The sequence below is a fragment of the Oncorhynchus mykiss genome, chromosome 26 (genome assembly GCF_057628025.1).
Source record: "Oncorhynchus mykiss isolate SJ-2025 chromosome 26, ASM5762802v1, whole genome shotgun sequence".
NCBI lineage: Eukaryota > Metazoa > Chordata > Actinopteri > Salmoniformes > Salmonidae > Oncorhynchus > Oncorhynchus mykiss.
Window position 1 is genome coordinate 13245775 of NC_143047.1, and position 27136 is coordinate 13272910.

At 46.8% G+C, this 27136-nt stretch overlaps 1 protein-coding gene across 1 annotated transcript; it reads left to right on the forward strand.

The window, feature by feature from the left end:
- The first annotated feature begins 1279 nt into the window (after positions 1-1279).
- Positions 1280-27136, forward strand: mmp15b (matrix metallopeptidase 15b). Its single transcript, XM_036963332.2, has 10 exons — positions 1280-2370; positions 8387-8535; positions 8968-9090; positions 9184-9491; positions 14074-14235; positions 14631-14992; positions 18775-18913; positions 20660-20810; positions 21112-21230; positions 21517-27136. Exons 1-10 carry the CDS (start codon positions 2257-2259, stop codon positions 21999-22001), a joined length of 2112 nt encoding a protein of 703 aa, XP_036819227.1. The 5' UTR covers positions 1280-2256; the 3' UTR covers positions 22002-27136.

The following is a 27136-nucleotide window of genomic DNA, read 5'->3' on the forward strand; positions in this document are numbered from 1 at the left end:
AGGTCCTAATCCTACCCAGTAGTCATACATACCCAGTGTACAGCTGTGGCCATTCATTCTACATACATTCCAGCCACATCTTTGTTTTGTCGCTTAGTCCACTCTGGACACTGCTTTATCAATCAGCATGTTTAGCGGCTGGCTGGACACATGGGACGGGAGGCCACATTCTCAGGTGGTGGTGCACATGCACACCGCAGACACAGAGGTCCTTGCTCTGCTCATGTTTAAAATGACTAACCTACTATGTTATTGCAAGAAATAACATATGTAGCTACATCAGTAGCGTACAGGGGCCCCTGCAAGGTATACGTTTTTTTTGGGGGGGGGGGGGGGGGGGGGTAACCGTGCCATGGGGTAAAGAGAAAAATGTACAGTTTCATAGCTAATCTCATGCTATTTTACACATTTTGCAATGAGGTTGAGAGAATTTAGCTTTTTTAAAGCTAATTTCCTGTAATTATACACATATTTCCATGGGGCAGAGAGAATGCAGGATGTGTGGTATGCCAGTGAGCTACATCCCGTGCATCAAATGTGATGACACTGCCTGTGTAGTCTGTGGTGAGACTGAGGCAATATCCAATAAAGGTGAACTTCCTGTTATTAGGTGAGGATATAACCAGAATGTGCCTCCTTTGTTGGAAAGCACCCTTACTCGTGGAGATGAGGTATTGGGCTGCTAACTGAGGTATGAATCCACTTTGGAGAGGACTGCTCCATTGACCCTCCAGACATGTCTGTCCCCAGCTGCCATTAGGCAGGAGTCAGGACAGGACATAGGTTAGTCAAAGGAGTTGGCTGAATGTTCCAGAACTAATAAGAGGCCTGCTATACACATACCTGTCTCTGTCCAGCTGTTGGCACACATTTCCTCAGCAACTGGCTTGTTGTTGATAACCATGAGTGCTCTGCCTGGCTGCTGCTAGTCCCTTCCTGAGAAATTCAATTTTGGTATAGACTACGAATAATATATTTAATAATAGAGGGACTCCAAAAAATCATAATGTAGGCCTACTAAGGCGTCCATGACACTTCTGTCAATGGTCAATTAGCCTAGAGAGATGAATTGAAGTTTTAGAGCTACCAGGCAGTAGGCCTACAGTATAATCATGTTTAGGGCAAGGCTAGTTGTTATTTCCAACCATGAAGATTAATGAATTCTGCTAATGACAATATATATATATATATATTTTTAAAAAAACGCCATCAAAATACAAATCCGTAACATATACGAGCTCGATAGTGTCCAAGGGGGTGGGGGGCTACATCCGCTAACGGATGGGGTGGGGGGCTACATCCGATAGCTGGAGGAACGACTTTGACCGCGACGCACAAGGTACAAAGTCACTGGTGAAGCAGCCAGTCCAGCTTTGAGCTGCCCCGCTCTATAAATCGCACTTAAACCCACCCTGGCGGTGGACTGAGTCCAGGAAAACTGGAAGAAAATTTTGGATTTTAACGGGCAGAGAATCATCATATTAAATCGTCACAAGACTCGCCGCAATTCAGCGCTAGATTTGCACGAGTGTTGGACAGCTGCAGCCGACTTCAACTTCTTTGTCAGGTTCCGTAAATAATGGTCAACAAACTTGGACCCGATATTTAACCTTCAACCGTCTTCCGTTGCTCTGAGCTCATCTGCACATTTGCAAGATTAATTCGTTTATTCTGTCAACATTAAGCGTGTTATACACAGCAGTTCAGTAAATGACTTTGTGAGCTGGCTTCTGTGCAGTGACACCAACATGTCACTTACCATAAAGCTAGTTGTTAGGAAATTAGTTTCTATCCGCACGTCCTGATATGGAATTGTGAGTAAAATTGGGACACGCCCGCAAGCAATAATAGGCTACCCAAGCTTTTTAGAAATCCTGGCAACAGTGCAATACTTCTCTGATCCCCCTCCTGGGATTGTGGTCTGTTCAAACAGAACTGTTGAGAATACTTGTAGTGTGGCAATCAAAAGGACAACCTTTCGAACAGCTGCAACACCTCTGGCAACTCGAGTGAACCTTGTTTTCTGGAAGCGATACTGGCTGGAGTTGATGAATGTCACTGTCCGTATTGGTGTCCTCGCCATAGCGAATGTAATATTTGTTCCTCTTAAAATTTACAGTATTTCAGAGGGACTCCTTGGAAGGTGACCAACATAAACTATTCTTAACAACTTTGAAGCGCGTTTTTGTGCACAGTGGACACTTGGACAAGGTATCAATTTCCTTGTCCGGGGTTTATGCAAGCCAAGAGTAGGCTATGGCATCTTCATGGGAAAACTGGGATTGGCTACTCTGGAGAAGGACTCTCCTCGTGCTTTGGGTCACCTGTCTCGGGACACACGGAGGAGAGGATGAAGCTTTTAATGCAGAGGTAATTGGATCATCTTCCCCGAAACTGTTAATGTTCAGAAAGTTCCCTGTGTTACAACACTGCTGTAGTGTTTATACAAAAACTAGTTTTAATGTATCATAATATGCTGCAAAACGCATACAAATTATTTTTTTAAAAGCTCTCACCAAATCCCAGTTAACTTTTGCTGACATTGCTATTTGACTGCCCATCTTTCAAGGGAGATGGCCGCGAATAACCTTGACAACCTTGCGCTCAAAATAACAATTGGTCCAAAATAACAATTATGTGTTATTTTCTGCAAGAAAACCTAAATATATGTTTGGTCAAGTTTGTTCCACTCTTGAAACAAAAAAGTCAGATCACTATTCATGAGACATTCATGATTGCAAATTGGGCACTTTTTTTGAACACACATTTTGAACTTAATGACCCAGCTCATTCTGTCTGAGGAACTCAATCCAGCACACCAAGCTGCATATCCTGCTCATGACTAGCTGTTCCAATATTAACAGGACGATCCCTTGTGCGCCGCCAACAGGGTCCTCCTGGGTTGGAACCTCTCCCCAAAAAGGCCATGCTGCTAGCCAAACTACACAAATCTTACTCATTCACTGACACACTGACACACTCTTGCAGTCTGCACCATATGTGGAAAGCTGCTGTTCTTAGAGGATCTCTGGGTCAGGTTAAGTAATCCCACTGTTATAACCACATTCTGTAAGCACATATCCATAGTATTGGTCCAGCACTTTACCTTCCTACAGGTAGGGTTGTTTTGCTTTCTTGAAATACTACAACAGTACCTGAAAATATATCTGCATCACTGACTGAGCCATGCTCATCTCACTAGTTGCCCCCTGCTTTGGACATAAAGTATGAATCAACTGAATGATTAAATGTTGGGGGGGAATAGGCAAATGCTTTCACGGTTCATTTCCAGACCGTCACTCTTTCTGTCTACAGCAACAGGCAGTGCTGATTCCCAACCTGCTCCAGATAGGTGAGAGTAAGCTGGGATTTAGGCTAATGTTTGGGGCGGAGAGCTTAGCAATTAACATGTGTGCCAGAGGGAATCAAATGTACCAACAAGTGTGTAGAGAAGAATAAACCCCTCTAGTTTTCCTTTACAACACACCAACTGAATGTGGAGGGCCAGTTTCAATCCAGCGGAACAGTGTTGAATGTTTGTAATACCCTTTCTCCTTTGTTATTGTATAGGTCTGTGTTTTTGTGGACTTTGTCCCAGCTGCACCCACTTAACCATGCTGTGTTGACTTTAGTGCTTAGCCTCTCCCGTCAGGTCAAGGCTTAATGAAGGGGTCAGTTATGCACACGTTGTTTCTTTCTCTCTCACGGGCCACTGCAGTTGAGGTCGGTTGTTGACTAATAAAAAATGTTAAGCCACTTTGAAGTCATAGTATTAACACGTAGCCACGTGAGGCAGTCTGAACCACCACAATCTGCCTGGATCCTTTGCCAGCACATGTGTATACACGTTTCTCACACCTGTGGGGCCTGTGGCAGATTTGACAGTTATACCGTAGCACCTTTGTGCTAGCTGGAAGGTTCCGGTGCTGTGAGAGATCAGGAGATGTTCTCCTGCATCATCATGGATGGGAAATGCAGTTTTTCTTTTTTTCAGACAGGCCAGATGAGGTCTACTTTTTATTGCCCCAACTTTCACAATGGACTTACCACTGTCAAATACATATTTTTTTTTAAAAAAGTGAATGTGATTTTATGTGACACTAGACTCTCAGAGCCCTGGTAACCGTGCCGATGGTGTTCTCACATGAAATGATGTGGCTGCCACCAGACCAGTGTGGCCGTGTTGTGGTGGTGCAGTGTGGGACTGGGTAAGTCTCTGGGGTGTTAGGGTGTGTGTGGTGAGGCCACAGTGGTCCACAGCCTCTCATTGTTGGCCTGGCTCTCAGTAGAACCTACAGCTGGTGTGAGAAACGGAGATGCGCTTTTATAAGGTATATTACCAATATTATAATGTAATAATAGCATTATAATACTATAATATGGAATATTTAGGAGAGACAATGTAAATGTAAGACAAACCCATAAAGGTGTATAGAACATTCTTGTCACATAATAAATCATTCACTAATGAATGTAGGACAGACTCTTAGATTGAAACACTGTGCTGAGGAAAATCCAATATTGTCATTAGTCAATATGGGTCGGGCCAATGCGTGCCACTGCATTCTTACCTGAGTTTTGGTTGAGTGCATTCTGAGTGAGGCAGATTGGTGACTAACTCGACTGAAGGATTACAATGAGGAATGAGGCTCATACACAGGTTGTTACTGCTGACCTGGCAGCCATTGTTTACCAGACATAAAGACCTGGGGGCCTTTCTTGTCCCAACGAGCCACATCCTGGCTGAGTATTAGCATTGTAGTGTTTAGGTGGTAATGGGGTCTTTACTTGTAGTCAGGGAGACCTGTTGTCTGAGGGATTGTTTGAAGAAGAAAAAAATCTGGCGCGGGGTGGAGACTGACGAGAACAGGCAGCCTGTTAGTCAACGCCTATCTGCCAACGTCTGTCCTTAAGGTGTGGGTTGGTGTTCACCTGAGAATTTCAAGCTTTGTGTGTGTCTTCGCTAAACTGTTACACTTAGCCTATAGCTGATATTCTCTCTCCATTCAATTCAATGTAAAGGGATTCATCGGCATGCAGGAATAATATGCATATGAGCTCAGCTGAGATCTGTCTTGAATGGATTCCCTCCTTTTGCATTTTTACTGAACTTTCTCACTGACGCTATGGTCATCAGCTCCCTCCCTGAGCCTACAGCTTGACCTATCAGAAGAGGCTGGACTCCTACACTGTCTGATGAACAGACATGGAGTGGGAGTGTTTGAGAGCAATAAATGATAGTGAGAGGGAGAGAAAGAAAGCGTGAACTAGGCGGCTTGCTCAGCTGTACTGCATGTGATGGGTAAGTGTGACAGCTGTTTTCCAAATGGGACACAAACAGAGGAGATACATTTAGGCCTGCAGGACTCCCAGGCAGCTGAGGAGCAACAATGAGAGCTCTTGTCTGGAGAGGACTGTTTCAGAGTGAAAAGAGGGAGCGAGAGGGAGAAAGAGAGACCAGCCTAGAGAAGAGGTGGAGAGGGGCTAGGGTTTATTAAATCTGCAGAACACAGGAGGACGACTATATTGCTTCCTGAAACCCTATCTTTATCCCCAGTTTAACCCTTAACGTTGGCAGAGCCAGCCTCACTCTATTTCTGCCTATTCATGGAATCTGAAGCATGCCTACTCTCTGTATTCCAACCAGTTCCTTTGTGTTCCCTTGAGGTTGCCCGTCGCCATGGGCAAAAGCAAGCTTTCATCGCCATGGCGAGAGGTAATGAGTAGCGATGAGAACGGGAAATGCCATTAACCTCTAATGGTGACTGTCTTCCCTCCGGATCTCTCTCAGTTTTTTCTCTCTCTGGATCTCTGTCTCTCTTTCTTTCTCTCTCTCTCTCTCTCTCTGTTTCCATCTCTCTCTCTACTTTCTCTGTCTCTCTCTCTGTCTGTTTCCATCTCTGTTTCGCTCTCTCTCACAAGACCTTACAGAGGAGGGCAGTGCCGGTGTGTGTTTTTTATTTCCTCCCCTTGTCTCTCTCTCCTTCATTTTACTCTCTCTCTCTGCTGGAGGTTAGGACCAGAAGATGGCAGGCTACCAAGTCCAGGGAATAAAAGCATTCTCCATTTGTTAGTGTCTTGGCTGACATTGTGTGGGACACAGACACAGACACACACACACACAACCACACACACCGAGTTAGGCTCGTTTTACAATTCCTTGTGAATTGCTGGATTCAGGGTGCCTTTTGGAGCTGAAGGAGCTGCTGACAGGGTGGCTGATTGGACTGAAGGAAGTCCAGCACTTCACTCCCCCCTGGAACCATAGCCGTGCTTTGTATTCATTACAGATGATTCTTAAAGGGTAGGGTACAAAGCATTTTACTTTTTAAAAGGGTTCTTTCATATATCTATAATGTGGTGTAGCCTATTTCTCTGCTTCCAACGCCCTTCAATAAATACTGTCCCGAACTATGCCAGAGAGAATAGAAACCTGGTTGTTGTGTATTTTACAAGCTGGGATAAAATATTTTCCGTCTTGTATGAACACACCCCTTCACCTCCTACAACCTCCAGAACCCCGGACTCAGATTGTGGGAATGTCTGTGTCCCACAGATAAGGGTTTATCTGGTAGATAAGGTGGATCCCACCTCAACCAACTATAAACCAGCCATTCTCCGCTTCCACCCATATCCAATGAAAATATAGGGAAAGTATCTGCCTGAATTTGTATGAAAGAGAGAGAGAGAAAAATATAGAATGAGGGAAGCAATAAAGAGCCAGCCAGTAGGGGGTTGAGAATGTGACAGGAAAGAGAGAGGAAGTTGATATGAGAGAGAGAATGAAGGGGAAGAAAGTAGGAGAGGCTGGAGAGAGTGTCTCTCTTCAAGGCTCTCTCGTCAGCCGTGTTTCCAGAAGCAGCAACAGCAGCATGGGATCTGGGGGCTCCAGTTGGTGCCCTGGAGAAAGAGGGGTTTACATTCAGCCTGTGCCCAGAAACAGGGCCGGCTATTCAGTCCTGGTCCACAGCAGAGGGAGGGGACCACAAAGGCCAGTGTCTTCTATAAGCAGGGGGGTTGGAAGGGGGAGGTCATGCCAGCCAGAAACCAGAGGGAGCCCCAGCTACCCAGGCCTGGTTCTTAGCTAGAAGTGAAGTGGGAATTATAGCACTCCTCCCCCTCCTCTCTGCTCAGTCCAGTGCCTGTATGGTTGGGATAGCTCCACTTCTAATCACCCCCCCCCCCCCCCCCCCCCCCCTGGTAATTCACGAATGTATTGCTCTGGGAGGAGGTGTGTCTTTCAGAGCTTCTCAAGATGTCCATGGTTGCTTGTGTGACAGGGTCAGAGATTGTTACTATTCTTGTGTAAATCACGTGGCCGCTTCGCACACGCAGTCTCACAAGGCAGGCTTACAAATATCAGAGGAGTGACATTCAACAAAAGTGTGGCCATTCACACATCTCCCTCCATGTGGCTTCTGATTTTTTACTAACAGATGGAAGTGGTGCAGAATGAGTCACGGCAGAGAGATAAAACATCTCACTGGATGTTCAATGGCTCTTTTGAAGATCAGGAAATGTATGCCACGTGTTGCCCGTGTCTCTTTTTACTCCCTGGTTCATGCACTGGGATTTATCATCTCTCGGACACAAACTGCTGTCAACGAAATGGTGTCTTAGCACAGCTGTTTTTAATCAAACTCAGAGATGCATAAAGTTAACCCGCTGTGTTAACCCTGCTCTCAATCACTAGCCCTCTTATTGCCTCCACATTGGTTACAGCAGGCAGGGCGATGATTCAGCAACCACAGTATAGGGTTAATTGTGCTTATTACAGTATATGTGTGGGGGGCCTTCTCATGTAATTAGCACTAATTACATAATTAAAGATCAGTAGCCTCCTATACAGTAGCGTGGGCTTCAGAGAAAAACCAACCCTGCCTCTCCTTATCCTTTAGCCTCTCAGGCATATCCCATCCGCTGAGGGTTTTGAGGGGTGGTCGTTTTGGTGCGCCTGATTAGTTCCTGATCGCTCTCTTTCACGATGGTTTAGCTGATAGAGTTCCTCGCCCACCCTGTTGAATGTCTCCATCTGTGGATATATCTGCCGTGACGCTCTGGCACAGCCTGTGGTGGTATTATATATCCCTTTAACAGGTGGAACGGTCAATCTGAAGTCTGTGATTGTATCAGGTTTCTCCCTTCATGTCTTCCTCCCCCACATGGCAGTTACGCTGTTCTGTATGCCTATTAAGCTGCGTTTAGACAGGCAGCCCAATTCAGATCTTTTTTTCCCCACTAATTGTCCTTTTGACGAATCAGATCAGCTCTGAAAAACATCTGATGTGATTGGTCATAAGACCAATTAGAATTGGGCTGCATGTGTAAACGAGTCCTTAGCAGTGTACACTCTGCATAGTGTTAAGTTTCTCTCTCTCTCTCTCAGTCATGGCTGCGGATGTATGGCTACCTACCTCAGGCCAGCAGACAGATGTCCACCATGCGGTCAGCTCACACCCTTTCCAATGCCGTCAGCGACATGCAGCGTTTCTACGGCCTGCAGGTCACCGGCGCGATGGACCACGGCACGGTGACGTATGTCACACTTCCTTCCCTGTTGTGCTCTGTCGTTACTCCCATTGCTGCCATCCTAATGCTCCCGAACCAGACCCCTCTCTCTCTGATGCCTATGGGGTCCAATCATGTCAATGGATTCATTTCCTAGTTTGTAATGGATCTGTGCAGTATGAGGGAGACGGAAGGATTTGAGCTTTGGAGTGATAAGTTAATAGGAGTGTGAGGTGGTCTGGTCTGGGGTGTAGATAGCAAAACCCCAACAGGGAGCAATGTCTTCCTATCTTTAGGGGCGGCCTATCTTGAACCCACAGATCAGTTACTGCACATAAAACGCATGAACTTTTCAATGGTACAGCACCTGGGCTGGTATCACGGGCAGTGTATCTCATAAAACCTCAGTGTGACACTGTATAGAGGAGTGGGGAGTGTAACCCTGACGTCCTCCCCTAGAGCCATGCGGAGGCCGCGCTGTGGAGTCCCAGACAAGTTTGGGGGTCAGATCAAGACCAACGTTCGGCGGAAACGTTATGCACTCACTGGCCACAAATGGAACAAGAGCCACCTCACCTACAGGTAAATAACAGGATTTACTTCATCTTGGTCAATCTTAATCTATAACCAAATTCCAAATGAGTTTTCATTTGGATTCCTCCTCTTCCCTTGCAGTATACAGAACTACACACCAAAGATCGGGGAGTACAACTCGTATGAGGCCATCCGTAGGGCCTTCAAGGTGTGGCAGAAGGTGACCCCGCTGACCTTCGATGAGATCCCCTACCAGGAGATCAAATATGGCCGCAGGAAGGAGCCTGACATCATGATCTTCTTTGCCTCGGGTTTCCATGGAGACAGCTCACCCTTCGATGGCGAGGGCGGGTTCCTGGCCCACGCCTACTTCCCTGGTCCTGGTATGGGTGGTGATACTCACTTTGACTCTGATGAGCCGTGGACCATCGGCAATGGGAACTTACAAGGTAGGTGATGGATGTGGATGGACACCAGTCTCTTGAGCTCTACACCAGAACCATTACATCTTGTACATTCATCTGAATTAAACGCAGTGTCCCTGCTTTCCTCTCTCCTCACCTACTTCAGCTGGTCTTTTCCTACCTTCCACTTGTTCAACCATAGTTGCCATGACAAACCACATCATCACTCATTTGTTGACATTTTTTGCAGTTTTACTCCGCCGTTACCTCCATTAAACTTCAAAGTTAGATGGATGACGTCATACTGCTCTTACAGCTCCCACCGGCTTCCAAAGCCGTGTTTTAAGGAATGGTAGTATTATTTTTTTCTAAATCCGACCTTTTTTATACTTTCAATCATTAACCAAACTGGTGTTTTGCCCAGAGGGATCTTGGTGAGTGACGGAGGGTTTTTCCTGCCTTGTGGAGGTGAACGTTGTCATTTCCTGAGCCAGTCAGAGCAGAGGCAGATGGCAGATGATTGGTAATGCTTGGTGAGGTCAGGAGAGTAGGAGGTGTTACTCAACAGATCACAGAGAAGTCTAACTGCCACAGTGAGGGTGTTGAGGTAATTCCACAGTGGGAGACCGGTTTTTAAGTTGACCCTGTCTTTAACACCGTTGCATCCTCATGTAGCCTGGTTCTTTTAAACTCTCTGACACATTACTTTTAACAGCCTTTTAAACCACGACAATTCTAAAAGTAAAGGTCAACTAAGTGTTCGTGGCACATTAAGGACATTGTTGGCAAAGATTAAACACACTTGACAAGTGTTGTGGTTATTACACACTGATAGCTAACAAACCTACAAGTCTAAACATAGACAGGGTTATGTGCTGCTGTGTTCATTTTAGTGAGGAGGAAGATAGATAAGTTTGCTCTTCTGTGAGCCACATGGTTGTCAGGGTTACCTTACAGAGCCTTCTTTCTTCCCCCCTCTCTCTCTCTCTCCCTCCCTCTCTCCCTCTCCCCCCCTCTCTCTCCCCCTTTCTTTCTCTGTATCCTGTCGTATATTTTTAGAGTCACATGAATGTGATGATTCCCCACTAAGTCACAGATTGTGGTTGGAGGAAAAGTTGGAGGGGGGGGGGGAGCATGAAGCTGACAAAAGGAGGAATGCTGAACATCTCAACTTCCTCAGATGACAGAAGCTATGACATAATGTAGTACCACACGATGCTGTCTGTCAGTATAATAGAGCGATCCCTACAGTCACCTCACCAACCACCCTCAGCCTTCATTTCAGACAAGATGGTCCACAGATCAGGTCAATTAAAACTGGAAAGGAATAATGTGTCATTTGCTGGGAAAGTACTATGCTAAAACTTAGAACCAACTTCAAAGGGGAACCTATAGGTTACAGTAGGTCAATTCAATTCAAGGCAATTTTTGTGTGAGTGTCCACAGGATGTTCTTTGTGGAGGGCGGTTGAAGTGGCGGTCACTATGTCTCTGTTGCAGTGACAATGCGTCACTGTCAGTCTGTCTGGTACAACGGCAGGCTTTGATTGGGGTAGGAGGAGTGCGTGTCTTGATGCTTATCAGAAGACATTAGACGTTAGATCAACCACTTTATCTACAGAGAGCACCATTAAAAACCCTCAACAAGCACATTTTTGTCCATTGACTTCATAACCCCAATGGGAGGATCTTACTGTCTGAACATGTGGACTACTGCCCCACCACCATGTAGTCTCAGTTAGAATGAGGTAACTGCGTTCCTCACTTGGCCAGCACTTGGGACCAATAACCAGGATCAAAATGGGAAAACCCCTTGACTTCCACCCCAGCCCCACCTCCAACCCCAGCCCCACCTCCAATCCCAGCCCCACCTCCAATCCCAGCCCCACCTCCAACCCCAGCCCCACCTTCAATCCCAGCCCCACCTCCAACCCCAGCCCCATCTACAACCCAAGGCCCAGCTTCAATCCAAGTCTCAGCTCTAACCCCCACCTCCAACCCCAGCCCCACCTCCAACCCAAGGCCCAGCTTCAATCCAAGTCTCAGCTCTAACCCCCACCTCCAACCCCAACCCCACCTCCAACCCCAGCCCCACCTCCAACCCAAGGCCCAGCTTCAATGCAAGTCCCAGCTCCAACCCCAGCCCCACCTCCAACCCTAGCCCCACCTCCAGCCCCAGCCGCACCTCCAACCCAAGGCCCAGCTTCAATCCAAGTCCCACCTCCAACCCCAGCCCCACCTCCAACCCAAGGCCCAGATCCAATCCAAGTCCCACCTCCAACCCCAGCCCCACCTCCAACCCCAGCCCCACCTCCAACCCAATCCCGAGCTCTAACCCCAGGTCCAGCTCCAACCCAATCCCCAGCTCCAACCCCAGGTTCAGCTCCAACCCAGCCCCAACCCCAGCCCCACCTCCAACCCAATCCCCAGGTCCAACCCCAGCCCCAGCCCCATCTCCAACCCAAACCCCAGCTCCAACCCCAGGTCCAGCTCCAACCCAACCCCAGCTCCAACCCCAGGTCCAGCTCCAACCCAGCCCCAGCTCCAACCCCAGGTCCAGCTCCAACCCACGCCCAGCTCCAACCCCAGTCCAGCTCCAACCCACGCCCAGCTCCAACCCCAGGTCCAGCTCCAACCCAACCCCAGCTCCCACCCCCAGCTCCAACCCACCCCCAGCTCCAACCCTAGCCCCAGCTCCAACCTAAGCTCAAGCCCCAACCCCAGGCCCAGCTCCAACCCACCCCAAGGTCCAGCTCCAACCCAACCCCAGTTCCAACTCATCCCCAGCTCCAACCTTAGCGCCAGCTCCAACCTAAGCTCAAGCCCCAACCCAACCCCAGGTCCAGCTCCAACCCAACCCCAGGTCCAGCTCCAACCCAACCCCAGGTCCAACCCCAGGTCCAGCTCCAACCCAACCCCAGGTCCAACCCCAGGTCCAGCTCCAACCCAACCCCAGGTCCAACCCCAGGTCCAGCTCCAACCCAACCCCAGGTCCAGCTCCAACCCAACCTCAGGTCCAACCCCAGGTCCAGCTCCAACCCAACCCCAGGTCCAACCCCAGGTCCAGCTCCAACCCAACCCCAGGTCCAGCTCCAACCCAACCCCAGGTCCAACCCCAGGTCCAACTCCAACCCAACCCCAGGTCAAACCCCAGCTCCAGCTCCAACCCAACCCCAGGTCCAACCCCAGGTCCAACTCCAACCCAACCCCAGGTCAAACCCCAGCTCCAGCTCCAACCCAACCCCAGGTCCAACCCCAGGTCCAACTCCAACCCAACCCCAGGTCAAACCCCAGCTCCAACCCAACCCCAGGTCCAACCCCAGGTCCAGCTCCAACCCAACCCCAGGTCCAACCTAGGTCCATCTCCAACCTAAGCTCAAGCCCCAACCCCAGGTCCAGCTCCAACCCAACCCCAGGTCCAACCCCAGGTCCAGCTCCAATCCAACCCCAGGTCCAACCCAGGTCCAGCTCCAACCTAAGCTCAAGCCCCAACCCCAGGTCCAGCTCCAACCCAACCCCAGGTCCAACCCCAGGTCCAGCTCCAACCTAAGCTCAAGCCCCAACCCACCCCCAGCTCCAACCCCAGGTCCAGCTCCAACCTAAGCTCAAGCCCCAACCCAACCCCAGGTCCAGCTCCAACCTAAGCTCAAGCCCCAACCCCAGGTCCAGCTCCAACCTAAGCTCAAGCCCCAACCCAACCCCAGGTCCGGCTCCAACCTAAGCTCAAGCCCCAACCCAACCCCAGGTCCAGCTCCAACCTAAGCTCAAGCCCCAACCCAACCCCAGGTCCAACTCCAACCTAAGCTCAAGCCCCAACCCACCCCCAGCTCCAACCCCAGGTCCAGCTCCAACCTAAGCTCAAGCCCCAACCCAACCCCAGGTCCAGCTCCAACCTAAGCTCAAGCCCCAACCCCAGGTCCAGCTCCAACCTAAGCTCAAGCCCCAACCCAACCCCCAGCTCCAACCCCAGGTCCAGCTCCAACCTAAGCTCAAGCCCCAACCCCAGGTCCAGCTCCAACCTAAGCTCAAGCCCCAACCCAACCCCAGGTCCAGCTCCAACCTAAGCTCAAGCCCCAACCCAACCCCAGCCCTGAGCTTTCTATTTTAGACACATTCTTTTGGAAGCCATGTACAGTACATGTCTGCCTTTCATTCGGTTACATAAGTCTACACTACTAGCTTGTCATGTTTCCAGTGCCTTTTGTAGCATTAATTAATGAAGTGTTCTGGCTCCTGAACCAACACACGGTTAGTTAGAGGATGAATAAAGACACATTGTGTGAGATGCTGCCTGAATGGCCTGTTCCACTCGTTGTCTGCCATTCCCCCCTTGAGGAAACCGTCTAACTCCATTAACACTTCCTGCTTGTGGTCACAGCTCAAGTGTCAGTGGTGTTACACAAAGGGACTTCTCACTTTATTCACTCACTGTCTATTTTAGGTTTAGTCGTGACGAGGTGTATACTTCTTAAGTGCCTTGAGTATGATAATGACTTTCCTCCTCTCTCTCTCTCTCTCTCTCTCTCTCTCTCTCTCTCTCTCTCTCTCTCTCGCTCTCTCTCTCTCTCGCTCTCTCTCTCTCGCTCTGTCTCTTTCTATATTCTATATCACTCTCTCTTCTCTCTCAGGTAATGATTTGTTCCTTGTTGCTGTACATGAGCTGGGCCATGCCCTGGGCCTGGAACACTCCAACAACCCAATGGCCATCATGGCTCCTTTCTACCAGTGGATGGAAACGGAAGACTTTCAACTGCCCGAGGATGACCTCAGAGGAATACAACAGATATATGGTGAGTTGGCCCTCCATAACAAAACTACTGGTGTATGGACCTGAAAATGTTGACTGTAAGAGCTTTGGTTTTCAGTGTTTTAGTCTGTTTGGGCACTGCAGTATAACTGTATAAGAGTGGGGGGGTTCCAGCCCAGGGCACCCCTGTGATTAGAACCCTGATTTGAGTTGGAGTAGTCGGAGGTCTGTGTTTCCACTCTACATTCCTCCTGGAAAATCAGCCTACTGACTCACATATCCACTTATCTAGCTTGGGCAAAACCAGGACACAGCTACCAATTATGAGATCAGTTGGAGGACAAATCTCTGAGCCCTTGATTTCCTTTTAGTATTTTTGAGTGGAGAGTAACCTCTAACTGCTTTTCTTTAATGCGTTTATCACTTTATTTTCTGCAGGTCAGCCAGACGGTACACCCACCCAGGCTCTTCCCACGGTCACTCCTCGCCGGCCAGCCCAGCCAGACCCCAAACCCCCCAACTCTCCACCCAACTCTCCCCCCAAGTCACCCCCCAACTCTCCACCCAACTCTCCCCCCAAGTCACCCCCCAACTCTCCACCCAACTCTCCCCCCAAGTCACCACCCAACTCTCCTCCCAACACTCCGCCCAGATCTCCCCCTAACTCTCCCCCCAACGCCCCACCCCGAAAGCCAGACAATCCCCACACGACTGACCGCCCGGACCACTACGGCCCAAACATCTGTGAAGGAAACTTCGACGCGGTCACCATGCTCAGGGGAGAGATGTTTGTGTTCAAGGTAAGGACCTCAGACTGCCCCCACACACACATTAGATGAGTTGATTCAGTCTCAATGCTGCTGGTTGGGACTGATGCTCTTGGATGGCTGCATGACCTACCTACTGTCACTAGCTGGCTACCACCTGGTTACTCTGCCATGCACCTTAGAGGCTGCTGCCCTATGTACATACTGAAGTCTTGGAATACGGGTCACTTTAATAATTATTGCATACTGTTTAATCCACTTCATATGTATATACTGTATTCTAGTCAAGGCCTATCCTATTTAACTATAGCTGTACATATACTATTCTTCAGATATACTACATATTCTATCCATATATTGTCTATATGATCTATACACCCTGTCATATATATATACAGTATATATATATTTATACTCCAGACTCCGACATCGCTCGTCCTAATATTTCTATATTTCTTAATTCCATTCTTTAACTTTTTAGATTTGTGTGTATTATTGTGTATTGTTGGATATTACTGCACTGTTGGAGCTAGGCACACAAGAATTTCGCTACAGCCGCAATAGCATCTGCTAAATATGTGACCAATAAAATGTGATTAGATTTGATCTAGTAGGTAATTTGATCAAAGGCTGCTCGTATTGCAGCCAGTGAGCGTGATAACCATGATGCTGTCTGTCTGTGTCTCTCACTAGTGCAGTAAAAGCTGCTATCCCCAGGTTAGGAGCATCTGGAGAGCCTTATATGAAGGTGGATCAGGGCCTGGGTTCAATTGGGCCCTAAGCAAGCTGTAAAACCCCAGAGCCGTTGTATTTTATGACATGGAGCCCCGTAAAGAGGAGAGGAGCAGCCCTCTCTAGGTCTCAGATGTGCCTGAACAACTGCAGGACCAACCAGTCCAGGGCTGTGGAGATGGCTCTCGTTTGAACCATTTGTTAGGCCATTTGCCAACAGCTGGAGAGAATTTCACTGTTTATGCTTCAGTTGAGGTGGTCAACACTTCGTATGAAAAGAGCCGGTGCTTGACTTGGGCAGGAGCTCGCCGGAGCTGAGTACCGGCACCTAAAATGTTCTACTGCTTGAACTCCTGCACTACTTATAGAATATTAGCTCAAAAGTACTGTGGCGCTCCTGCACTACTTATAGAATATTAGCTCAAAAGTACTGTGGCGCTCCTGCACTACTTATAGAATATTAGCTCAAAAGTACTGTGGAGCTCCTGCACTACTTATAGAATATTAGCTCAAAAGTATGGTGGAGCTCCTGCACTACTTATAGAATATTAGCTCAAAAGTACTGTGGAGCTCCTGCACTACTTATAGAATATTAGCTCAAAAGTACTGTGGAGCTCCTGCACTACTTATAGAATATTAGCTCAAAAGTATGGTGGAGCTCCTGCACTACTTATAGAATATTAGCTCAAAAGTACTGTGGAGCTCCTGCACTACTTATAGAATATTAGCTCAAAAGTACTGTGGAGCTGCTGCACTACTTATAGAATATTAGCTCAAAAGTACTGTGGAGCTCCTGCACTACTTATAGAATATTAGCTCAAAAGTACTGTGGAGCTCCTGCACTACTTATAGAATATTAGCTCAAAAGTACTGTGGAGCTCCTGCACTACTTATAGAATATTAGCTCAAAAGTACTGTGGAGCTGCTGCACTACTTATAGAATATTAGCTCAAAAGTACTGTGGAGCTCCTGCACTACTTATAGAATATTAGCTCAAAAGTACTGTGGAGCTCCTGCACTACTTATAGAATATTAGGTCAAAAGTACTGTGGAGCTCCTGCACTACTTATAGAATATTAGCTCAAAAGTACTGTGGAGCTCCTGCACTACTTATAGAATATTAGGTCAAAAGTACTGTGGAGCTCCTGCACCTACATGTAAATATAAACAATACCCAAAATGAGTGCCGGCACCTATTTCAGTCCAAGTCAAGCACTCTCACTCTACTGTACTTGGAGTTGGATGTCTCTTTTTCTCACAAACTGCCATTTGCCCTGACTTCAGTTATCTGTCTCTCACCAACTGTCTCTGTGGGAGAGGGCGGAGGGGGTGTACGCTACAGGCAGCATAGAGTTGAAGGGGTGTGACGAAAAGAGTCATCTTTGACTGTGCTGTGCTCTTTTGTCATCGGGCTTTATTTGAAGTACACATGCATTAGATTACGATTGACTGTAACGTCACAGAGCCATCTCCTGCTAATGCCCTCAGCCTATTGTAGGAAAGGTACCATCAAGCCCAGACTGTCTCTGACATTGAGCAGTGTTCATAGTAAATAATATCTGGTCAGTTCTCTTTTCTCTTGTCTGCCAGTGAGGCTCCACAGTCAGTACATTTGACTAGTGGGGGTGGGCTTTTTTCAGAATGGTAATTACACTTCTGTTATCCTCTTCTCTTCCTGCCTCTCCATGTTCACAGAAGATTGGAGTAGATTGGATGCAGGTCTGCTTTAAATTATGTTCTGTTCACTAACAGGCTGCGCTCCCCGCTTCAAGGACAAAGACAAGAGCTGGTGCCACGAAGATGCAACTCTTAGCTTTTACCATTAATGCTGACAGCCAATGCTATTAACTTACCACTAATGAATGAGCGTGCAGATCTGTGAGGTCATTTTTGGAAAGCACTCCTAGGCCTACACTGAGAGGGCGATTTCCCTCTTGAACCGTTTCAGACATGTTTTGTGCTGACTTAAAACAAACAGAGCAGTTCGACCAGTTTAACTACTTTATATAAGTCCTACTCGTAAAACGCTCCTCATGCAACATGCAGCAAGCCCATACCAGTTCCCACAGTAATTGGACATGTGATCTGCTCAGTGCTGTGGTCGTGGGTATTAATAGCCTTCAAGCATTAGTTATTTCATTGTCCGTTCTGGCAGGCTTGTCATGTAATGCAGGCATTCGGGTGCGCTTGGGATCCCGACCACCCAGCAGCAGGCTTCTCCTGAACCCCAAACGCTGCTGGAACAGAGCCTGTGTAGAAGTCGGGTGACAGAGAGAGTACGGGCTAGAAGCTGTTTCCCTCACCTTTTAAATGGAACTTGAATGTGCCCTCTCTTTCTATAGACGGGACCCTACCCTCTCTTTTAGACACCGCAGAGTGTGCCGTGGTGGTGATATGAAAAGGGGGGAGTGTGTGGCGTGGAGAAGGGTAGGGGGGTTAGTGGATGTAGAGGAGGGGGGCTGGGTGTTAGAGCAGACGGTTTCATTTTAGAGGCCCTTGGCTGCGTTCCTGGGTCTGGTTTAGATATTAGACATGCCTGAAGTCATCTCAAGGTCTGGGCCTGAGCCAAAGAGATGGAGGGAATATGATGGTCAAGCTCGGACGCCCACCGCACCATGTGACTAGGGACTTACTGAGGACACACTGAGTGAGAGAGAGAGAGAGTGAGTGCGTGTGTGCGGGGATGTTTATGTAGTGTATGCGTACGTTATGGAAGTATTTCTCCTATTGATTGATCCAAACTGTTGAACGTAACTGTGAAGACTTCCTCCTCCAGGCAATGTGCTGAACAGGCTCTGATAGAGAGGGGATGTTCAGGAACTACCAGGCACGTGGCCCATCATGTTTGGCACTCTCTGTTCCTCTCTCCCATACGGCTCTACAATTTATGGATTGCATGATGGTACTAAACTGCTGATACTCAGTGCTGTGTCCATATCTGGCATGCAGGCAGCAGCTCCCAGCTAGGTCTGGAGCTCCAGAGAGCCATGTCACAGGCAGGGTCACAGGTTAGAGGTCATGTTGAGCATTAGAGCTCCAGTGGATGTGCCATCTAACGGCTCTCCCCGCTCTTTTTCTGACAGGGTCGCTGGTTCTGGAGGGTGCGGAGGAACAGGGTGCTGGACAACTACCCAATGCCCATTGGTCACTTCTGGAGGGGACTGCCTGGGGACATCGATGCAGCCTACGAGAGACACGATGGGAAATTTGTCTTCTTTAAAGGTTTTTGTTCTCTCCTAATCGTTGTACCTCACGTGCACGCACACGTAAGACTATAGGCTAGCGCACGCACACATGCACACGCAGTCAGTCATTGTTGTTTTTTAAATGAGGGTTAAACAGAAGAGAAATAGTTCAACTCAGAGGACCGAAACTGTGTTTGTTTATGTGTTGAAGTAGCAGCAATCACAAAACAACTGAACGCTTTGGTTACACTGTAATGAAGCAATGTTGCTGATACTAAAATAGATTCACAAACATTGTTTCAGTCCTCTGTGTGTGTAGTGCGTGTATTTTATTTTCACGCCAGTGTGCCTTGGAGCCGAAACCTGAAGCTGTTAGTGTTTTCCACATTACAATTTAATTACAGTTGAGTAGTGAGTAAACATTGCTAGTTCCACATTAACACTTATTTTTGCAGACAATAAGTGTTCCTTGATCTCCACATTCACTTCAGCTTGGAGCCCCAAATGTATTGTAACCCCGGATAGTATATTATGGACAAACGGTCTTTGATAAAAGAGATGATGTTTTTTTCGAAATGGAAAAGATAATGACATCGTTAAGTTAAAATGGGAGGACTGGAGATCCCTAGAGTTTTGTGCTAAAATGCAATCGGATTGGGCTAGACAGGAGATCTCCATGGTGGCAGTGAATGCTCATTGGCTCGAGCTGTAATCCTCCCCAGACCTCCTCATTCGGTCACAACTACCTCTTTCCTCCCTGCACCGTTGCCATAGAAACCGTCCCATGTCCACTAACATTTAGGTTTTTCACTTAAATTTTGGATAATTTTCCCTCATTATATTGACATAAAAAGAGCTTTCGCTGCTATAAGGCTTTCTCCCAGAACTCATTGCAGCTTTCTATTGATTCTCCCACCCCCCCCACCCCACCTCCTCCCCAATTGATAAACCACACATAATAATATCCTTAGGAGAACCAACACAATATGATTTGTCAGTAGAGGTTATTATAGATCCCGCTGGCATCTCTTTGTTCCATGGGTTTTGTAACCAGAAACAGTGAAAGACAGATGGAGGTAGTGAAACCGCTTTTTGGGGATACATTTGAGGCTGTAGTTCTTTAAGACAGCTGGCTCGCCCTAAAGAAAGTCTCCAGGGCAAGTGATGTCATTGGCAAGGCCTTCTGAAATTTGGATGACAGCCATAGGAAAGAAACTAAGGGACAAAAAAGTTGGCCTGCCACATCTGGCAGATGTGAGTGAGAGAGTTGCATCAGCCGTTTGTTTCCAGATGCTGACTGCAAAGGTTTTTGTTTTCAATGAAAAGCTGGGCCAGGAGAACAGAAAGCAGGGCATGCAGATGGTGCCTCTGTGTCTAACATACTGTAAAACAATAAAAAACGACTCGCCATGTCCTCAACATTTCCACTCGAACCACTTCAAATGCATTATATCTAACCAAAGCTGTGCATAAGCGCAATTTCACTCTCTATAATGTCTGTTATTGGCGCATGCTAGCCAGCGAATAAACAAGACTGTAATGTAACGGCAGGTTAACAGTTTCCATAGCGATCTCTGGGTTGATGAGTGGTAGTTGTTGGAAAGGGAAAGTCCCTATGCATTGCTCCACAAAGGACCGTTAACCACGAATGCCTTTCTCCTTCCCTCCTGAATTATTATGTCCCACCCAATATCTGTCCTCCCTTTTCTGTCATCTCCTTGATGTATGTTCCCCCACATCACTGTACTTCTCCTCTCCTCCCCCTCCTCTCCTCCACCTGTAGGGAATAAGTACTGGTTGTTCAGGGAGGCAAACCTGGAGCCTGGTTACCCCCAGGAGCTGACAGACTACGGCAGGGACATCCCCTATGACAAGATAGAGACAGCCATCTGGTGGGAACCATCAGGTTTCACATACTTCTTCAAAGGAGACTGGTAAGGAAGGGACTCTCCCAGTTATCTGTTAATTGTTGCCCTTTTCCACGTTGACAGATGGTAGTTTCCATCATGTGTTCACTACTGTAAATGGTCTTCTATTGTTTTGGCTTTGGAATATGTTTTTGCACGATTACGATTGTGTGATCTCTTGGCATGTAAGGATGTGGCGTCATCTCTTTTGTGCTGACTGCTTTGGCTTAGAAGACACATATACTCTGAGTTCTATTTGAATGCCTGATTTAACATAAGCTCTGAATAGGGGTTTGACACACTGTTATTCTCTCCCTCTCGTCTCTAGGTACTGGCGCTTTAACGAACAGTCCCGTGCGGTAGACAAGGACTACCCCAAGCCAATCAGTGTGTGGGGCTCTGCGGTCCCGTCCTCTCCCAAGGGGGCTTTCCTCAGCGATGATGGAGGTGAGAGAGGCGAGAGGGTGGCCAGGAAAATGCCAGTAATGAACACTCTGAACAAAGGAGAAGGGTGGGTCTGGTCAATAAGAGAGAGAGGCGGGGCTTAGTGTAGGCAATAAAAAAAAGTGACATCTTGAAAGGATGAAGAAAAAGACAGCGTTTTTTTTGGCTGTCTTTCTTTTCCCCAGAACTGTACTCTATTTACTGTCTCACTCAATGCCGTGGATAAGTATTTGATTATCATAACAGCGTATTTAGTACTTAACATCTTGCCCCTGTCTTCCCCTCACAGCTTATACATATTTCTACAAGGGATCCAAATACTGGAAGTTTGACAACCACCGGATGAAGAGTGAGCCGGGCTACCCTAAATCCATCCTGAGGGACTTCATGGGCTGCAGTGTGGACCTGGACCCAGACAGAGACGGGGACACCGACGCAGGCCGCAAGGTCCCCGACGTGGATCGCCCGCCCTTCAACCCTGATGCAGGCCGGGACAAAGACAAGGAGAAGGACAAGGAGCGGGACAAGGATCGAGACCGCACCAACGATGTAGACTATAAGGACGAGAGAGAAGAGGAGACCAACGAGGTGGACGTGGTGCTGAAGATCGACGAGAGCGAGACGCGCACTATGAACATCATCATGGTGACAGTACCCCTGGTCCTGGTGCTGTGCATCCTGGGACTGATCTACGCCATCATCAACACACTGAAGAGGAAAGGAGCTCCCAAACTGCTGGTCCACTGCAAACGCTCCATGCAGGACTGGGTGTGACCTCTGACCCACTTAATAACCCCCCCCCCACCTGAATCCTATCCTCGTTCCTCCATCTTCTCATCCAAAACATGGTAGTAGAGACATAAGTGCAAATACGTACACACATATGCATACACACCCTCACACACACAGCAAACATAAACACATACTCCTAACTCGTCCCCCTCCCATGGTGCTCTCCCCAATGAGTTGTCTGTAGTCTATTTATATCAGAAAGTTTGCACATAGTTTTTTGTTTTTGTTTGGTTCATATTGTGTGTGAGTCTTTTTTTTTCTAAACCAGGAAGTGTCTGCATTATTCTCTCTCTCTCTCCGCCCCGTTACAGGGGGTTTCTCTGAGAAAACTTCCATCTGGTTCTTGGATTAACCTTTGAAAGGGAAACAGAGACAAAACAGAGCGATAGAGAGAGACGGCAGCGCAGAATGAAGGGAGTGAAGGAGGTTTGATTCTGTGAAAAGCAGAGACCCCCCTTCCACTCCTCCTCCCTCCCTCCCATCTCCTCCCTCACTCAGGACTCCTTCAGCTGAAGCAGGCCTACTGCAGGTCAGGTATCAACAGGAGAGAGAACAGTGTAAACAGTGTCACTTTTTGAACTGCAACTCACCCAATGCTTTTTATCACTACACCTTCCATGTTGAACAGCCACTAACTGAACTTTTGGTTTTCTCATCTGTTTTTAATTCAAGGGCACCATGGATGATATTGGAAATGTTGTCCATACTTTATAGACAACTTTCACAAACGTTTGGGTTATTCAACCAAACATGGTCCCGTGGTGCCTCTTTCATTGCGAACCTTGTTTCGGTCCTATTAAACCGTGGCAATGAGAGTTTGAGTTGTTATGATAGGGAAGGGTTGGAAAAGAAAGGCGCATCTTTCCCAAAAAATGTAAGACAAAGGCAATTCACTGTGAAATGACTTTGTGTGGGACTTGGGGGAGCAGTTGAGGTACTGAGGAAGGAGAGAGACGGGGTATTGAATGAATATCCACTGGGCAAAATCTGGTTGAATCAATGTTGTTTCCACGTCATTTCAATGTGATGATGTTGAATCAATGTTGTTTCCACGTCATCTCAATGTGATGATGTTGAATCAATGTGGAAAACTGATTGGATTTGCAAAAAGTTATCAACGTAAGGGAATCTAATTTTCTAATTTTCCCACCAAACTTTTAACCTAAATCCAATCCAGCTAGCACATTGGGAACGAAGCCATACGTTTTTTAAACGTTCTGAGAATGGAAGTGAACATTTTGCCTGTTTTGGGAACGTTCATTTTTAGGTTGCTGGGAGGTTGCGAGAACATTTTACTATGGTTCCCTGAAAGTTTTCCTGTGAGGTTTTGTTTATGTTCTGAGAATGGAAATGATAGGTTATTTGAAGGTAATTAAATAAACTTCTGGGAATAATACTTTTAATACCACTGCTAGCTTAGGTTAACTGTTTTGAACTCCAAGCACAGATAGGACACATGTTAATTCATCTTCTTATGATTAGGAACTTATGATCTTTTGCTTTCTATCCATGGAATTAGTCCTTTGATGCTGAGAACGTGTATATGTTTTTAAATAACATTCTTAGAACGTTCTTTGAACGTTACTAATGTTTTCTTGTGGTTTTTATGGAACCTTTTCTTAATGTTTCTGAGAACATGACTTTAAATAGAAACATGAGAAAACCTGTAGAAAAAGTCCTTCAGAAGTACCGAAATTCTCACAGAAGAACTTTGTTTCATAACGTTCTCTGATCGTTCTGAGAACATGGCTTTAAATAGAACCATGAGGAAACCTATAGGTACTGTTATGATGCAGTACTGAAATTCCAACCTAAGAAACATGGTCCTCAGAACGTTGTGTGCTAGCTGGGTACCCTGCACCATTCCCAGAACATTGTGAGAAGGTTTTATGCAAAAATAACCATAGGACAACCACGCTCTCACCAAGCTCCAAGAAACATATGATTCTCAGAACATTATGTGCTAGCTGGGAATGACATGCTGAAATGTTTTGTTGATTTCATGTTGAATTAAAGTTAGTTGACAACTCAACCAAAATTAAATCAAAACTAGAGTTTGAAATAACGTCTGTGCCCAGTTCATAAGAGATTGACTAATGCTTTTAATCTGAGAAATATTTCGAACAAATGATACTTCAGCCTCCACTGAAATGTATTAATAAATATAGTTCAAGTAATGTACCACACAATGAGCCCTCTCTCTGTAATACCCTCTCCCCTAGATTTAAATAGATTGGAGGGCCTCTCGCTGAGCTTGTTCTAGAGAGTTAGTCCTCTGAACATACAGCTAATCCTCTCATTTAAAAACAGCAGGTGTATTGTTCAACCCCAGCCTAAAGTCTTAAGCCTTCTCTGTACCAAAGCAGGCTTCTTTTCATTTTCTGAGAGGTCCAAACAGAGAGACAGACTTTACCAGAGAGGGAGAAGGGGGACAAGAGAGGGCGTGAGAGGCTAGAGATCTACTAAAGGAGCTCAAACACAGAAACCTTATCGGTTAAGTATTTGGGAAGGCTTACGGTCTGTTCCTGGATTGTGTTACCCAGATGTTGGTGATTGTTGGAAGGGGTTGGGAAGGCTGCAGGGCAGGCTGAGTGAGAGACCAGAGGTCCCTTCCTACAGCTGAGTAGGGCAGTAGGGGGAGTGAGGGAGAGGAGCTCACTGGGGACCCTTATTGGCACTGTGTCATACTGTATGACCCACATTCACTAGCTCCAGAGAAGGAACTGTGGAGTCTATTATGATACCAAAGGGAAATAGTAGCATGCAGTGTATGTGACCTCTTTATTTCTCACATTGTTATGTATTCCCTATGCTCTTCTCTTCGACCACTAAGGCCTATGTACAGTACACATATGTCAAGTAGATTTGCTAGCAGCCCTCTAAAGATACTGAGAAAGGTGTTGCTGTAAAGTAGAGATAGGTCATTTTATACTCATATACCTGACAGGTTTCACTGTTTACCATCTGTCAAACAGTAGTTGTGATGAGCATGTCTGTCTGAGGCATTGACGGAGGTAGGGGGGGGGGGGGTGTACAGAGGATGCCGTGAGATGCTCCCATAATACCACTGAGATGGCGGATGGCCAGTTAAAAGGGCTATTATAAATATTCTTGACAGCGGAGCGGAATCACAGTCATGAGACGTCCTGCGTGTGTCAGTGATGGATCCCGCTCGATGGGGTTGCTAGGAGACCCAACTCCGTCCCATTGCCCTCTCATTGTGCTGCGAGGTTGAGAGAGGAGTTAATCAGAGGTAAAAGCCTTCCCTCTCTCTTCAACCCCCTGCCTCCCCCACCCGTCCCCATCCACCCACCCATCCTGTCCAAATCAATGGGAACTCACCATCAGCAGGCCTAGAAGGTATCTGGACACACTCAAAAAATGCTCACTCATTGTCTGAGACACAGTCCATGCCTTACTCGCTCTCTCTTTATCTGGGATAGCTAGTATCTTTGTGCCTGTATGGAGTAGACTATCTCTGCGAGTTCCAGGCCGTAGTGGCCTATGTGGCTGTTTGTGTTCCTAGTATGTCTATCTCTTAGTGTGGATTTATTTTACAACTGTTTCCCGGTGTGTCTGAGACATCTCCCCAATAAGACACTGTAGTCCCCAACGATGCCTGCCTAAGAACTAGCTCGAGCAGATGCAACAGAAATGTGGGAAATTTCACAAAGGATATGCCTGCTTGAAGTAAACTAGAGCCTTTAAAAGAGCACTCTGGGATTGAGTCCAAGACTGCTTAGTTTTGTTTAACTTTTTTTTTTCTCATGCAATGCCAAATACAGCAATGAAAAATACAGTTATGAAATATTATGTCAGGGAATGATTGAGGTATCGACACTCTGTGTGTATGTGTTTTGTGTGAGTATGTATATTGTCTCCTTATAGCCTTATAGTAATAACTTCTTCCTCTCGCTCTCTCTCTGTTGAACACCACTCTACTCTTCTGTGCTGGTCTGGTCCTCTCTGAAGCCCGTCTAGGCCCAGCCTTGGCCCCAGGGGGACTGTAACAATGGGCTCTCTCACAAAGTGCAGCATTGTCCTCCATGCTGTCATTGCTCCAGCCCAGAAGGAAGGCAGGCTGAGCCCTAGGCCAGGATCAGGAAGCTTCCTTTCTTTCTTCCTTCCTTCCTTCCTACCACAATCCCACTCTCTCCCAACCCCACAGCTCTGTCCTGGTCAGGGAGGGAGCAGAGCAGCCAAGGCAGTCTGATGTTTTATATCCAAGATAGAGAGGAACACAGCAGACTATGTTCATTCTATATATTCCATTAGTTGTTGTTTGTGGCCAGTGCATTTCACAGGCATCCTGTACTGTTGCTTCATATCATGTCTCACAGTTAACCACTAGCTTGACAAAATTGTTTTGTTATTCATTGCAAACAACAACCACACAGGATGCCAAACTGATCTTTGTAGAGAGAAAGAGAGATATGTTAGAAAGATGACAGAAAGGGGTTCAGTTTGATCCTTGCTTTCAATTTCTCAATCCTCTGTTAGATGTTTGTCAGATCCAGAGGTTGGTGGGAAGATGATCGATGCGCTTTGACTGAGTCTCGATGCCTCAGCTCCAGACACACTCAGTGGGTGTGCATCCCTATCCCAGAGCGCATCTCACCTTACTCACTCAGCTGAGCCTGATCAACTGAAACCACATGCTATTAACTCTCAACTGACATACGGTAGACTGCTCCTCCCAGATCCTTGGAAACCCAGGCAACTAAAAGCCTACCAGGCTATGGCAGCGCAGCGTTACATCTCGCAAATGCTTTAAAAACGTGACAGAAATGTTGTGTGAAAGTTACTACCCGGGCAATGCTTCAGTGAGTTCGTTTTTTTTCAAATCTCACCATGCCTATTAACATTGATGGGATGAAAATAAAAAGTTAATTTGTCTGTATGATTATCATGATTATTTGTAATATTAATTTAGAATTTTTCTTTGAACTCCGTATGATTCTTTTTGTACTTTTAATAACATTCCGTATGTGTTTTTATTTTATTTTGCTGTAGAAAGTGAAGATTTTATACATTTGTGTTGAGTGTTCACCTCTTGTTGAGTGTGTTGACTATCCATGCTGGACATGTACACAATAAAATGCTCTAAAAACAAAGAA